This window comes from Homalodisca vitripennis, chromosome 4, assembly GCF_021130785.1.
Source record: "Homalodisca vitripennis isolate AUS2020 chromosome 4, UT_GWSS_2.1, whole genome shotgun sequence".
NCBI classification, from domain to species: Eukaryota; Metazoa; Arthropoda; class Insecta; order Hemiptera; family Cicadellidae; genus Homalodisca; species Homalodisca vitripennis.
Window position 1 is genome coordinate 63075695 of NC_060210.1, and position 17421 is coordinate 63093115.

At 32.9% G+C, this 17421-nt stretch overlaps 1 protein-coding gene across 1 annotated transcript in view; it reads right to left on the minus strand.

Moving 5' to 3' along the window:
- The window catches only part of LOC124359394 (moesin/ezrin/radixin homolog 1), a 104918-nt gene that overhangs the window by 78414 nt on the left and 9083 nt on the right, over positions 1-17421 (minus strand). Inside the window, exon 2 of the mRNA XM_046812099.1 lies at positions 12182-12236. Coding sequence (XP_046668055.1) covers positions 12182-12193 — 12 coding nt within the window. The 5' untranslated portion in view covers positions 12194-12236. The remainder of the gene's footprint in view (positions 1-12181; positions 12237-17421) is intronic.

The following is a 17421-nucleotide window of genomic DNA, read 5'->3' on the forward strand; positions in this document are numbered from 1 at the left end:
TTTTTTTTTTTTTTAACTACTTAGTGTAAATTTTGAATTTTATCAGTTTACAAAGTTTTTAATATAACTTTTCTACATATTTTTATGCCTTCTTTAGAGTGTCTGGTCCAGATTATGTAAATTCTGTTGCCGTCAACAGAACTAAAATTAACCCTTTGACCACTGTAGATTTTGCGGCTGGCCAAGCCAATTCCGCAGAGTATTTCCAAGCCTAACTTGCTCAGACAACTCGGTATCTTGCATAATATGTTTCATTCATCTTCGGTAATATATGTTGTATGTAACTAATTTGTTGCTTTTGTTAATTATTTTTTTAGTGCATACACATAAGAAAATCTTTGGAACATGTATTGTAAGACAGTTTATTCCACAGTCATTTTACTATAGAACAATTTTAGAATACAATCCTATTTTTAGCTCATGGTATTCTGAAAAACATGGAAGAACATATAAAGCGACATCGCAACCCTTACACAAGTAGCAGTTATTCTCGCCTCGTGGAAGTGCTGCAGACAAGACATGATGAGTAAGAAATAGAGGAATGTCTCTATGAGATGGGCGTCCACCTTTCTTTTTGCAGCTTAAGTCAAAGCCTTTTCCTCTCACTCAAGTTTTTTCACTTCCTCTCCAACTCCTACCAGCCACTCACAAGATGTCACTCTGACTCTCGGCAAATACAGCTAATTGGTGCGCCAAGATAGCTCACGTAGCTTTGCCAGAGCGCCAATAGCAAGGAGCAAGAGTACTCGACAGTAGCAATGATGCAGTAAGCAAGTGCTCTGCTTGCGAGTATTCTCATCTACAGCGGTTAATGAGTTAAATGCCACCACTGTTGTACCATCAATACCCTAAGTAGTTACCCACGACTTAGCATGCGAGTGAAGTGAATTTCTAAACCAATGAGTTTGCCTTGTTGCCAAATCAAGAAAATATGTCAAAAAGTGCATATTTATAGCCATTGTAAACTACTCCAGTCTTAGTATATTTTTGTGCCATGGTTAATTTTGCCTTCCTTTCCCGATCAATAGGTCTGAGAAATCTACTTCTGTCAAAACCCAACTAATATGGGTTTTATAACAGTCTTTAAGTTTAAAGTTAAAGTTAGGTAGTAACTTTATGTTTGATATCTGCATTACAGTACTCACCAAGCACTGCATACTAATATTTGATAAAATGCACAGTTATAAGTATATTTTTACTAACAATTAATTTCCTTATCAGGATATTTTCTTACTCTGTGCTCAGAAGAGGTTGTAGAAAAGGTTGAAACGAGAAATGTTACTGCCAAGTTTACTCAACTGCTTTCATGCTTTCACACTAAAAATGTAATCAAATTAAAATAGGGATAAGTTCATTAAATATATGGTTATGCTGTCATAACACATTTTTTACACAAAATAGATGGTTACATTTAACAGGATATTTCAATTAATAATGCAAAACTAGAGACCACAATGGCATATTTTGTTACTTCAGAGACCAGTGGGGAGTAGCTCTAAGAGGTTTTTCTAAATAAGAATAGTTCATACCAGGGACCCTAAGAATGTCCATGTAATATTTCAGTACTATCGGTTGAATAGTTTACTAGTTTACATGTAAAACCCAAACAAAGGCACTTTTGCATTTATAAGTGCTTTATCTGAGTAATTAGTTTTTGTGACGAGTAGTAGCCTTCACATAAACAGTAACAGACAACAGGCAAAAACACGATGATATGTCACAGAATCAAATAGTGCTAAACAATTAATGAATGAATCAACTAATATCAACAATTAAAATCATTCAAATTAATTCATTAAAATCAACAATTATTTTTATGAAGGAATCACAAAAACAAAATAAAGTATACTCCAAATGAAGCTCTCGCTTTATTTATTTGAGACCAATTTTCATAAAATTATTACTCTTTAATGTTCTTATGTTTGATGCAACAAGAGTTGTAAGGCAAGTTGGATTTGCTAGTTGACATCCCTCAGCCTGACGTTTTTCTTCATTTAAAGTTTATATTTGAATATAAAAGGATTGTGAAAGAAACTGTATTTTCTGGGCATTAACCATTGTTCAGTGATACAAAAATATCAGTAGCACTACAATTTGACATCTGCAATCTGATGCCTCCCTCAAGATAATTAATATGAGGAAACGTAGTTATGTTTTAGGATGATAATGAACAATGGCTAATAACCGAAAAAATCCTCTTTCTTTCGTTTTTCTCCCATTATGAAAAAGCATTGTGTATAACTAGCGTAGACGAAATTCTAATCAAATGCATGAGTAATATCATATCGTTGTTTACTGGGCTTCACATCAATGTAAATGCGTTTTGTCACTGATAGAAACTGTTAAGTAAGCTTTTACCATTGGCTTTACATGCCTTTCAATGTACTCAGGCTGTTGAGATTTATGGAGCAGATACTGTTGAGGCAGCTAATCTAACACGCTCTCCGAGGAAGCAATTTGAATCTCACAACAATCTCAGAACATACAAAGAGTGTAATAATAGAAAAATATTTTGAGTTTCTGAAATATCTTACCTATTTAATTAATTAATCTTTCCTGCAGATACCACTTTATAAAATATTTTCACTTACCAGGTCTTATTTTTAATCAATTGGAAGACATAAATGAAGATTTAGACATAGTATTTACATTTACAAATTTTGTATAAAATTTTCCTTTTCAAGATTTATCAAACCAATAAATAAAATTACACATGCATATATCATGATATGAATTTGTTGCTATACACACACAGGATTTAAGTCCTGATACGCCTGTATATATTCCAAACAGATTGAGATATCAATGTACAATCTTTACCATACCTATTAAAATACTTTTTTGGACTTTTGAAGGAAAAAAATCCTCCCTTTTTTAAATAGGGGTAGAGGAGGGTTTTCAAATTGCAACCCTATCTTGTGACAAGTTGTTTAAAAGTTAAATTCAAAATAAGCACAATGACATGAACAAAAATCTACGATAATCCTAGCAAAGTTATGGGCAAACAAAACCTTTACATCTAAGGGTGTAAAATAAGTCCTGATACGCCTGGATATATTTCAAATGGATTGAGATATCAATGTACAACCTTCACCATACTTATTAAAATACTTTTGAAATTTTTTTTAGGGAAAAAAAAATCACTCCCCTTTTGATAATTATCAAACTGCAACACCTATTTTGCCATTTCAATTGAAAATGAAAACTCACTTTACATGTTTCTTGTTGACAACTAAATAATCATAATACATCAGAATCTACTCCTGAACAAACGAATTAAAAACAAATGTCTACCAACCATCAGCAAACGCTACAAGATGTTGGTCAGCTGAATATAAACACTACACATGTTTTCAACTACGCATCGTGAGAATGCCGAAAGTGAAACCAAAGATGAAGGTAACTTGTGTCTGGTCATTAAAAACCCTTTCACAGAGACGTTATATCGAACAAATGTGAGTCCAAATGGCATTTTTTGGTTAGATATTTACATTGCAATACATATCATACTGAGTCCGCCCTTGGACTGGAATGACCAAAATAGCGATGTCGGACTGAGTTCGCTTATGGACTCCAAAAGGTTAATCTCTAAAATCACTAAATGAACTACAGTAGGAAATAGCTATTCCTTTTTCAACAAGCATATATTTAAATATTTTTTCAAATTACGTCTTTAACATCAGCAGCAATTTGTATAAGCAGGTGTGTAATGGACAATATTTTTAATATTTCTTGAATTCCGTACCATTTTATTGTATTGTAATCTTACATTTGTGAGCACAAGATCCTATTTTTTATTTAACTTTTCCTATTGAATATTTTCTCTTCTATGATAACAAGAGTACAAAGTGACAAAACTTTCTGAGAAAAAAAATCCTTAATTAATAACTTAAAAACCCTGAAAGTTTAAATACACTTCTGAAAACCACTGTAACAAATGCCAATTAATACTATTAGTTTCAAGACTAACCAACCATTGTGGTTAGAGACTGCTTTCTTATCAAGAACAAAGCCATTCAGTGATGTCATTCATGTCATGAATCATGCAAAATAAAGAAGGAAGATATTACACTGCAGAATATTTGCCTTACAATATCTTATCACTTGGCACAGTTTACTTGGGAAGTATGTAAAACACGATAGCCTACACTTACTGATGTACCCCTTAGTTTGAATGAATACATGACACAGTACAAACCGCAATCTAGACCATAACATTTGTATCAGTAAACATCTGAGCTCAATCAATAATACAATACTATGCTTTAATTTACATTAAACATTGCTTTTACTGTACATCAGATGAAATGTTTTACCATTATTTTAATGGACTTTTTAGGACAAAACAACTTGTCCTTGCTACGAAACTTACAGCAAACCCACCCTTTCCTTTCATCTATATATATATATATATATATATATATATATATATAAATGAATGTTTGTGTGTTTGTCCTTTATGGAATCGTAAACTATTTGACCGATCATTATGAAAATTTCAATGTATATGTATTTTTTCACGGAGAAGGTTTATGCTATGCCCATTGATGTAACTAGCCACCAGGCAGCGCTGCAAAAGATAAAAGTTTTCAAAGCTCCTGCACATTATAAACTGCAATTACGAGATAGATACGATATTAAACAGTGAAACACTATTTGATGGCGCTAAGTTATGATGTATAATTGTCTTTAAACTAAATTTTTGGTTGAACTTAAAGCTTGAGTGGTAGACCACTTTGTAATAAAGTACATATGCATGTACAATACATTTTTGACAGATTTTCTTGATCGTGATATCAAGGTAAAATTTACATCGGCGTTGGAAATATAATTTACTTCAACCAGAAGTATTCATACGCGGGCAAAACTTACAAAAAGTGTGCGAAGCCACGGGAAACAGCTAGTATATTACGAGGGGTATCCAAAAAGTAAGTTTCCCTGTTCTGTAAAAAGACGAGTACGTAACACAGCGTGCAGCTGTGGGCGGGGATATGTAGCGCGGTTCGGTTGGCAACAGGTGCGCCGGTCACTGGCATTTGTGAGCACAAGATCCTATTTTTTATTTAACTTTTCCTATTGAATATTTTCTCTTCTATGATAAGAGTACAAAGTGACAAAACTTTCTGAGAAAAAAAATCCATGAACATGTTATGTCCGTTCAGATGGTCCGTCGTTGGCGTGCAATGTTTTTGGAAGGAAGAGAAAATGTTCATGACGATGAGCGTAGTGGCCGACCGGCCAATTCTCGGCAACCTGACGTCATTAATGCTGTACGAGCAGTTATTGACAATGATAAGCGAGTGACTCTCGATGAAATTATGGATAAACTGCCGTCAAGTGTTGAAGTTAGCCGGTCATCTGTGCACAATATCATGACAGAAGATCTTCAGCTTGCAAAAGTGTGTGCAAGATGGGTGCCTCGCTTATTGAGCAATGCCCATAAACAACAACGAATGGCTGCTGCCCAGTCTTTCTTGCGATTGTTTGACGATGAAGATGAAAACCTTTTCAGTAGAATAGTCACTGGTGATGAAACATGGATTCACCACTCAACTCCAGAGACCAAACGCCAGAGTATGGTGTGGCAAAAAAAAGGAGAGGCAGCTCCTCAAAAAGCCAAAGTTTTTGAGTCGGCAGGAAAGGTAATGGCTACAGTTTTTTGGGACTGCCGTGGAGTGTTATTGATTGACTATCTTCCTCGTGGCGAAACCATAAATGCAGAAAGGTATTGTGAAGTTCTCACCAGACTTCGGCGGGCAATACAGAATAAACGGCGCGGACTTTTGTCACGCACGGTTCTGCTTATTCAAGATAACGCCCGACCACACGCTGCTCGTGCAACAATGGAACTTTTGAGGAAATTTAAGTGGGATGTTTTTGGTCATCCTCCATACTCACCAGATCTTGCGCCTAGCGATTTTCATCTGTTTCCGGAGCTGAAAAGACACCTTGGCGGTCGGCGATTTGCCAACAGCGATGACCTTCAAAATGAGGTGGATACTTGGCTTAAAAATTTGGCGGGTGAATTTTGTGATGCTGGAATAAAAAAACTACTTCCTAGATACCAAGAGTGCTTAGAAAGGGATGGTAACTATGTAGAAAAATAAGGTATGATGTAAAAAGTTGAATAAATGTGTTTCAGTTATTTTTTGAGTCTTTTTAACTTTTTCATAATTAATGGAAACTTACTTTTTGGATACCCCTCGTATATATAAACCATATGACAATAGTGGACAAGTGGTTACTTCATTATTGCTCCTACACACATAACTTGCACCTTTATACATTTGGTGGCCAAATAACACCTGAAATTTCTTCTGAATCTTATAACTATTTAAGTGCTCATTGCTCTTCATTGGCTAGTACAAGCTGTAACGTAATATTCAACAATGGCAAACATCTCCAGCTACAAAACAGTCTCACTAGATTATCCAATCCCATTTCAACTGCACTTCCATTTAATTTTAATTGTCTATTCGTCCATTAGTCTAATTTTACTTTTCAACTGGCTAATGGTCCACTTTAAGAAAAATGTAGACATATGTTAATAAACAAGATATCTATGACATCTTTAGTGTAATTGCCAAAAATGGTTCACAAAAATAACTTTTAAAAGAAACTGACTTGTTCAAGTATAATAGTAAAAAAATGAGAAGTTACATTAAATCAACTTTGATTAAATATTAATCTTCAGTTCTGGATAATATTATATTACTTTGAGCCCAATTATTCAAAGTTTATGGACACTATTACCAAACAACAACAAATAAACAGTAGATTCTTTTATCCTGTGAAAATTTAGCTCACCTTTTGCCAATTTCTTTCAGACTATAATTCACAGAAAAATAATCTCAGACTTTCCTGTACTAGTTTTTATTTTCACCTTGGTTTTCCTTCCACTACAGTAATTAGGCAAATGTATCCTTCTGTGTATTTATAACCCAGGTTCAACAATTCAAGCAAATCATACTCATATGTCCAAATATATTATTAAGTATTTTATTCAAATGTTTTTACATTGCTATACATATTTTTAAAGAAACAGTGTTATTCAAACGATTCATGCTAATTCAGAGAACAGTTAATTTTTACAATTCTACAAACAAACAATTTATTATTATTGAAAAAGACAAAGTTTTAGTAAGCATATATTCGCACTGTACACATCATTAATACTTCATAACGATCATTAGAAGACAAAGCAAAAATATAAGTTAATTGGTTAACTAACAGCAGGCAATGAAGCTTACATAACCGGACTGATTTACTATATCAGAGCATCTTTTCAAGCCGAAGCACGTCAATACCTGGGACAACACTTCAATATAAATCTTTAATAGTTTAAAAAACAATAATTTAGATGTACGTTAGTTGCTCGGTTTTTGATTATGAAATAAACACAACTTATACAAAAAAAAGACTGTATATGCTATTTACATAAAAGCGTTTTTTTGGTGCAAAATTATTTTTAAATAGTACAGAGTGGCCACTCTTTTCACATTCTCGGTTTGTTCCCGGTTTTCCCGATTGAGAAATTCCCATTTTCTAACCAATAAAATGCTGTAATACTATAACAACTTTTTATCATCACTAGCTGTTTTTATAGGAAATACCATGTGGCTGCTGTGGTCTAGGAATATTTTGTCATTAGAGAATTGCGAGAAATTCGGTGATGATTCATCGCTATCACGTATTTTAAGCCCCTTAGTTTTTATATCTGTGTCTATCAATATGTCAACAAATTTCATGTATATCTTTCCTTTCTGTAATATTTGGAAAATACATGTATTCAATTTGGAAAAATAAAGAGAAGAAACAATTACCAACACAGTACTACCGGGGGGCATGCTGCAGTCCAGCATTGCTGGTGAGAGATCTGTAGAGCACGAACTTTCAGTTTGCAAGACTACGATTTTCCCGGTACACAAATTATGTTCGGTTCAATTTTATTTGATCTTTTGCGAAAAACAAGCCTAAAAATACCATGCTATTTCAGAGAGATTTGCAGATTCAGGGAAATAAATATATTTTTAAAACTACAAGCCATATCCTTACCTTCTATAGTAGCTTATAAAATGAGCTTCCAGTATATATTCCATTAACGTAAAATCATATGGATAATCTATAAATATATATATATATATTTATAGTTTCGTCGTCCGTGAATAGACTTGGATTCGAGATTCAGCTTTCACACATCACTAGTTATAATAAAGTGAAATCGTGAATTTCCAACCCCATTTTAGCACTTTTATGGTTCAGAATCAAGTGAAAAGAGCCACAGTATCAAGTATCAGAATCGATCCATTCCTAACAAAAATTCCAGAAACATTAAAAAAATTCACACCTTTCCAGATTCTCATCGGTGCTGGAAGTCCTGATTTCAGTCACGCGAATGTATCGTGGCTCCGAATATATCACACTGCCAGCCAACATATGAGGCTTGCACCAGAAAGTTATCTGCTACAGAAGTTACTTAAGTGATTTTAATTTGCGATCTGTAGAACAGTAGAACCAGTACAGAACAATACCTTCCATAGTTGTCCTTAGAACACGAGCACAATCAACGTTATCAATTACTTAATGGCTCTTAAATATGTTGTGTTTAACTTTAAAATAATGCAAGAATAGAATCACTCCATCACGACAACACAACTACACAGTAAATAAACACAAAAAAGGCTGTAACGCAAGTGACAAAACAACATAAGAAGGCTCCTCTTACACGTTGAACTATTTGTGTTGAACATTTCCAATTGTCCAACCAATCATGTGCTGCAAAATAGCTCAGACGAATAGTTGATCAGAGAACTGATGTACATGTCCACCAGTCGTCTTCTAGACAATGCCGCTCTAACGAGGAAAACTGTCATGCGAGGTAGATTCAGCCAACTGGCCATCTACAGACCGGCGGCAATATTAAGCTACGTTTAAACTGGCAAGTAAAGTTTGAATCTGGGCAACTACTGTTGCATAATGTGAACAAAATCAGCAATTTTACTCACAATAAATTTCGCAAGTACTTGCTACAGTTATATTACTGGTTGTTGCGAGATTCAATACAAAGTCTCTTTACATATGCAATGTTTATAATTGAAATTTTAATAGCCAACACGGCTTTCCAGTTCTTGCAAACAACGGCCCGACACTGGTTACAGCAGCACTCGTGAGATCTCTTGCACCCATGTAGACTAGTGATTTTTACTGTTGAACACAAAACTTGGGCATCTTTTTGCCAGTGTAAACATAGCTAGTTTAGTCGAGGTTTGGGCGTGACTATGGTATCAAAACATAACATCCCTTTCTTTGTTTTAACCTATGTAATCTGACAACCAATCGGTTTGAGGAGCAATCATTCAAAGACAAAACCGAGGCCTAGGCTGCTATACGAGTCGTAAGCGATGGGTAGTGAGCATTAGAGTAGTGATCCAAAGTTTAATGTTCCTATATTTTATATAAGATGAACACTCGATATTGCCCACGACAGATGTGAGTGGCAGGGCGGTGCAACATGGTGTCGCTGATCCGCCGCTAACTCTACATGTCAGCTCATTCAGTAATTATTGTGCATCATGTTGGACCCAAATGCCCCCTTCTCGGCTTTACTTGTTGTCGCAAATAGTTTATTTTCACCACTGCAAAAAGAGGTCACCACTGTGTTTTATGTGGTCTGGTAAAAATCCAACTGACATTCTATTGTTCTCAAAAAAACCAGATTGCATTTTTTTTTATCAAACTGTTTAAACAGATGTACACTGTAGAATTTAGACCTGTGCAATCTATCTACTAACACACGTCTTTTCAAAATGGTATTTTCGCTCAAGAATAAGAGTTGAACCATTTAGGATTTTATCTCCGCTTGTATTGAGTCCACTACCATTTTACTACTTACAGCTTACCGCTTGTGTAGTGGCCGAGGCCCAAGGTGCACGGTCGGCCGACTTTAATTGTCCAATTGATTGATTGTTATGTGTTTAGGGCGCTATGACAAAAAATAAAAATAATCAAGACAAACTCCTATAGACTAGCGGAGGCAACCTTACATCTACCCGCGTCAGATGGAACTCACGAACATAATATGTGGATCTTCATTCACAGTTTCACGGACCACGTCACATAAAATACTATGTTTAAAAATTACTCAGGTTCTGATTCAAGATCCTTTCAAATTATTTCTTAATTTTTAGAGTTCTTAGAGGCATAAAATTTGTTTTTTGAGATTTTCCCGGTTTTACAGGGAGATTTTCTGCTTATTCCAGGTCTATTAAATTTCCGGCTTATTCCAAGTTTTTCCGGGCAGGTGCCACCCTGTACTATTTTAAACCTAAAACTTTAACAAATGTTTACATTACTAAGTATTCATTTTGGTAATTTTTTTTAAACTGCTGCATGAAATCTGTATTTTTGGGCTTTAAATAAAAGCAAAAATCAAGTTATGAGATTTTAATGTGATGATGAAAATACAATTTATAATGCAGTTGGGAGAATAGATTTCCCATTGCTTCGATCTTGGGAGTAGAACTAAAGAACTTAATTTAATTTAATTATCCTAAATTATAATATAGAAGCACTAAGAGCAGACTTAAAACACTTAGAAATCATTAGAAAAAGAATAGAAGGCCTTTATTTAATCTAGTGAAGTTAAAACCCTGGAGTAAGTCCAACTGGTTTAATTATCAACAAAACCATCCGCTAGTAAATGGTTTAATTCTTTCACTTCAAACAATTTTTTAACATGATAAAAAGTTTAAAATTACCATGTTCAACATTTTAATAAAATAAAAGTCAGAACACAGATAGAAAACTATTAATATTTCTTTTTAATAGATACAATCTACAATCTCAGATTTACAATATCTACCAATCAATCATTGAAACTAATTGGCATCAGAAATGGCAGTTTTAGTGTGCTGAAGGAAGCGTTCCTTCATGATGCACACAAACTTGGTCCACCTACTATCTTGACTTTACAATTGTTTTAAGTTTTCCATAATCTGCAAGATATCATTGTACCATAAGGGATACACAATAGAGGTTAAATGTGTAAAGGGTTGAGATGAGTAAAGTAACTAATGGAGAAGTATGAAACAACTGATGTACTGACATAGCTGATTTAATGCTTCATCTCCTTAAATATTATGTTTTAACTGTAAGTTTGTTGCATATTATTCATCCATAACATTTATCATATCTTGATATAGGAACAATTACAAGTAATTATCTCAAAAATAAGTATGAAAACAGAAAGAAGAGTTAAATTTAGTCATAACACAAGAGTTTCTTTATGAGCATTATCTTCCAATTTGATGTCTCCTCTACTAGCTATAACGAGTTTCGTTATGAGACCTTCCTCACTCATGTGCACATCAGTTCTTTACTCACTTAAAGCCTCTTAATAGTTGTTCAATCACCAATTTACGTATTCAATGTTACTTTCCTGACGGTTTAGAGGCAAGATTTTATGACAATTCCAGACAACCACTGAGGTAACACTAATGTTGAATGTTGGCCGTCTTAAGTCATCAAATAAGAACCGTTGATTCTTTGGTTGAGTGATGTTATAAAGATTTTATATATCTTCTTCTCCTGTTTACAGTCTGTTACTGTTTTACTAAACCATCAAAAAGTTGTTAAATGACACACTCTTGAAACATTACCTTATTATTGTTCAAATCAGTACATTCCCTATTGTAACAAGTAGTTTACCTTGTTTATACAATTTATAACATTAGTCACCAAAGTGAGACACTTAATTCGAGGTCTTTAATTGTAGTTAGTGTTCCTTGTATAATACTTAACAATGATTAAACTATTAATAATCCAGTTAATTACTGAAATCCTCTTTTCAAACAAGTCTTTTAAATAAGGAATTAGTTTAATAATAATTCATATTTGTAAACTGATATTTTAAGCTAATGTTTTGAAGATACTTCATTATTTAGCATATTTACCATTTTTTGGAATTTGTATAAGAGTTCCCACAAAAAATACGGAGGTTAATTGACCTGTAATCCTAGAAGTTCCGAAATTTTAAAAAATACCATCACCTGATGATAAGCAACATTTTTAAAACTAGAGCCTTATGATGAAAGTAATGTATGTATTAATCAGCAAATGTGTCAATTTTAAAGAAAGCGCTGTCATAGACTTATACGCTAAAATTAAATGTAAACTAACTTACTTGTTTCGGCATCTTGAATTACTATTTTGGATTGGGCAGTTGTTGAAGACTCCACCTAAAAACAAAACAATTACTTTCAGTATTTTACGAATCGTTGAAATTAAATTTTACAACAATTAGTTAAACTACCAAAACTGATGGTCTTAATATATATGTAATTACCGATTTTCATCATTCATAGTCATGAATCAAAAACTACCATAACTTGTTTCAAATAGTTTCATCCAATGAGATGGGATACATTCAATCCAAAGAAATTAAAAACCATTTGTGTTAAACATTAAAATGGATCTTTTAACAATACCATACAGAGGGAGTGTTTCCATGACCCATCCTCACAATAATTGTGTTGACGTCCTTTTCAATACTGCAACTGAGGTTTTATTAACATAGTTATTACTAGGTTTATGAGGGATAATACGAGGCCTAATTAAAAAGTAACTGCTGTTTGGTTATTAAAAAACACCAAATTACATAAACATGTTTTATATACAATTGAAAACTACATTTTTACTCAATTGTTCTACACAATTGCCGTTAAAATTTAAGTACTCATCATATATTTTCAGTAACTAAGAAATGCATTTATCAAAAAGTTCTGCCGCTTGCGCCTCTAGCCATCCAGTAACAGCGTCTTTGTGTCATTGAAATACTGAGAATCAAGCTAATTTCCTGGAAATTTATACCAAAACTCAGATTGTGAAACGTCGTGATAACCAAGCCAATTTCCTGGAAATTTATGCCAAAGCTCAGATTGTGAATCAGCGTGATAACAAAGCCTATTTCCTGGAAATTTATACAAAAGCTTAGATTGTGAAATGTCTAACTGTTTCATTGATTTTACCAACAAATTCATCATTACATACCACTGGTGAAGTGACATGCGCCACTCCTTTCTTCACCATGGATGTTTGTTCGTCCATTTTTAAACAAATGAACCATTTACATACACTTCCTTCACCCATAAAGTTTGGCCCATAAACAGCACTAAGTTCCCTACGAATAGCAATCGCTAAATATAGTTTTGCTGTAAGAAACTTATAGGCGAGCACTTTGAATTTGGCGGGAAACTCAAATGCAGCATACTTTTCGCAAAGCCATACAAAATTAACGAGCACTCGTACAACCTTCTAACTGCCACGGCTAGATACTGGCAGAGCTGCTATGCACACCAGGCGTTTGAGAGAGCACTGCTACCAGAGCTAAAAGCGAATTGTGGTTACTTTTAGAATAACCCATGAAAAGGAGGAAATTATGAAGGTGGAAGCATTCTGATCAAAGAAAATTAAAGCAATCTGGATATTGAAGATGGACTTTTAACTATCACTGCGCTGTACTCAAAATTTGGAGAGTATTTCGCTTATGTGAATTAATCTTTATATTTTAATTGCAAGAGAAACCTGAGATAGTGAACATAATTAAATCAATAGCGTAAACTTCTCTCATATTGGCTAAAGCTCTATCATCTTATTTCTCCAACATCTACATAGCTTCATGAGAGGTAATTTTACAGCCACAAATGTATTGCTGTTTTTATTAGATGCAAGTCCTGCTGTTGAGGAATGAGGTCAGATTGGTAATATCAGTTTTGATTTCCAAAATCTAACCGGCATTTTCCCTTAAATCCCTTTTTGCGATTGCCATTTGTGGATTTTCTCATAATCTTATGCACTGGAAATAAATCTTAACCGAAAGGTCATTCATATACTCAATTCATGTTTATTGTGATTCCTGACATATGCCATCACTTAAAATTATGCCACAGTGCTTTGATTACGATTTGTATATTTGAATGTAGATAGTATTGTGTTGTGGTTAAGATTCAAGATTCAAGATATTTTATTGTCATTAAGCACAATACATATTATGCAATAGACAAAGTCAACATATTATATAGCCTACTTTAATCTTTAATCTAGGCACAGTTATAGGACAAAAATACAGTATTGCCTATTGCTAGAACTAAATAACAATAATATAAATGTGAATAAAACAACAAAATTACAATTAAATAATTTAAAAATATATATAAAATGTGCTAACAATCCTAATCTTAAATTAACAATGGATTAAAAACTTAATGAGCTAATATCACAGGCTAAGTAATCTTCAACAGTGTAAAAAGCTTTATTTTTCAGCCACTTTGCAATGGTAACTTTAAAATTATTAAGTGTAACATTCCATGCTTTCTCTGGTAATTTATTAAATAATTTTATACTGAAAAATATCTGGCTGTTTTTGGTCTTTTCAAGTCTGACTGGGGGTAGATCGAGTAAATACTTTTTTCTTGTGCAGTGTGTATGAACATCTTGTCTATTTATGTAACTATTCAAATTTTCTTTTACATCAAGTAATGAGCAGTAAATGTATAAACTTGGCAAGGTCATAATTTGAAATTCTTTGAAAAAAGGTGAACAAGATTCTTGCTTAAAAACATTTTTTTAAATCCTAATAGCTTTTTTTTGCCATAAAAATATTTTTTTGGCACTGGAACTGTTTCCCCAAAGAGTCACACCATACCTCAAGTGTGAATGGAAAAATGCATAATAAGCAGTTATCAACATCTCTTGAGTAACAGTATTCCTTAGTTTACATAATAGGTATATAACTCTAGATAGTTTAGTACATAAATAATTAACATGATTTTGCCAGCTTAATTTACCATCTAGGATAACACCCAATAACTTAACAGAATCATTACTGTATTTAGTATTATTGTGTAGAGATAATGTTAAATATTCAGTTTTATTATGATTCACTGCCAACCCATTTGCTTTAAACCATTCTAGAGCTAATTTAAATTAACGTTCTTGATCAGATTTTAAGATTTGTGAGTCTTTATTACAGTTTAAAAGAGTAGTATCATCCGCGTACAAAACAGAATTACAAGGTAGGCTAGATGAAAAATCATTGATTTACAACAATAAACAGAAAAGGTCCCAAAACAGAAAAGGTCCCAAAACAGAGCCTTGCGGAACTCCCAATTTCACTGTTCTGAAATTGGACTTGTTCTCCCCCTGGACAACCATCTGTTTCCTGTCAGATAAATAAGATGACAATAATTGTAATTCTTTATGTTTTATGCCATAACTAAACAATTTTTTTAACAACAACTCATGATTAATACAGTCAAACGCTTTACTTAAATCTATCAATGTTGCAGATGATATAATCTTTTTCTCAAAATTATTTAAAATGTTTTCCACAATTTTTCCTACTGCTTTCACAGTGTTTGATTTTTTTATAAATCCATATTGTTCTTTACAGAGCAAATTGTTTTGAGAAAAGAAATCATACAATTAGTCTTTTAAACAACACTCAAAAATCTTACCCAGTATGGGAACCAAAGAAATGGGACGGTAACTAGCAAGATCTGCCTTGCTGCCCTTCTTATACACTGGCACTACTTTGGAACATTTCAGTGCTTTAGGAAAAATCCCCTCAGATAACTCCAGTTGAATAGAAAAGTCAATGGTTTTACTATGTATGGTATAATATACTTGATGATTTTATTAGAAAACCCAAAATAATCTTCGCTTTTTGATCCACTTAACTTAGATACATATTTTATAATTTCAAATTCAGTTATTACATGTAATTGGAATGTTTTACTAGCATTATTAAATCTAGATAAATAATTACTCAAAAGCTCAATAGCAGTGTCAAAATTATTTTGCTTCAAATGTGTAGTACTAACTATATTTATAAAATAATCATTAAAGTCATCAGGCTTTATTAATTCTTCAACGCTTTCTTTCTTACAATGAATTTCCTTTTTTATTATACTCCAAGCAGCTTTACATTTATTTGGAGCTCTCATAATATATCTGTTAGTGGCTAATCGTTTTTCTTCCTTAATTCTATTTTTATATATCTTTTTTATTTCTATATACATTTTTTTGTGTTCAGCTTCATTTTCTGTGCCCTTACTTATCTTGAATCTATCATAAAACACTGTTACTATATTTCTAAGTTTATATAGTTCAGGTGTAAACCAGTCAACCTTTGGTCTATTTCTACTTTTGATTTTGACATCTTTAACAGGACAGCATTCTTTAAGTGAACTTGTTAATATTTGTATAAAAAAATCAAAAGCATTGTCAACAGTTTGAAAAAAAAGTAAGCTGCCACCAGTCAATCTGATTCAGTCTATGTTTCAAACCTTCAATGGCACCAAAAGACAGATCTCTCACTTTTCTTTTAAGAATATTTTTGTCTGGTACTGTATTTGAAAAATGCAACTCTTAAAACTCTGTGTATATACCAGCGTGATCAGATACATTTGGTTCGATAACTTGACATTTTACTTTGTTTTTGCTTAAATTACTAACGACATTGTCAAGACAAGCATCTTCTCTAGTTGTATCAAAATTATAAGAATACATATTAAATGATCTTAATAAATTCAAAAAAGTACATTTTTCAGAAGAATCTTTTCTTAAATCTACATTAAAATCACCTGTTAATATCACAGTTGCAAAATTTTTATTTAAAAATATCATTAAAGACTCCAAATAATCAAAGAAACTAAAAATATTACTCTTTGGAGTACGGTAGATGGTAACTATAACAACATCAATCTCCTTTAAATATATAGCTGATGCTTCCAAAACAAAGACAACACAAAAACTACTAACATCTACAGTTTTATATTGGATTTATCCACCCGAGAAAGTGATCGGATTGCATATTTTTAAAAAATAGAGAAACTGATTTCTTCTATCACTGAACAATGGCAAATGTCCAAAAGAATGATTACAATTTGTTGACTAAGAATGTCTGGACATAGCGTTTGAACAAAATATTTCAAGTATTTAATTGTGTTAGCAAGTCTTATAACGGAAAAGATGATAATCATGACACTAACTACATAAGCCTAAGAATTAAGATATAGAACCAGTGCCAATGGATTCCACCAAGGATTTTGCCTCACTTCCCCCACCATACTTCTAGTCACTTCCCACTACTAACCGAAGCGAGAGAAGAAAATTGTGAACAATAGTCTTTAAAACCTAAATTATAAACTTACAAATGTGATCTGTTTGCTAAATAAAACAATCTACGAGTTGGCACAACACATAATAAAATACAAATTTACCATTTATAATAATACTGTCAACAGCTGAAACAAAAATAAAAAATAAGTCACAATATCATAGCTGGTTATTTTCAGTCATAGATTTCAAAATCATAACAAAAATTTACAGATTGATACGTAGACTGTACAAAACTTTACTTTT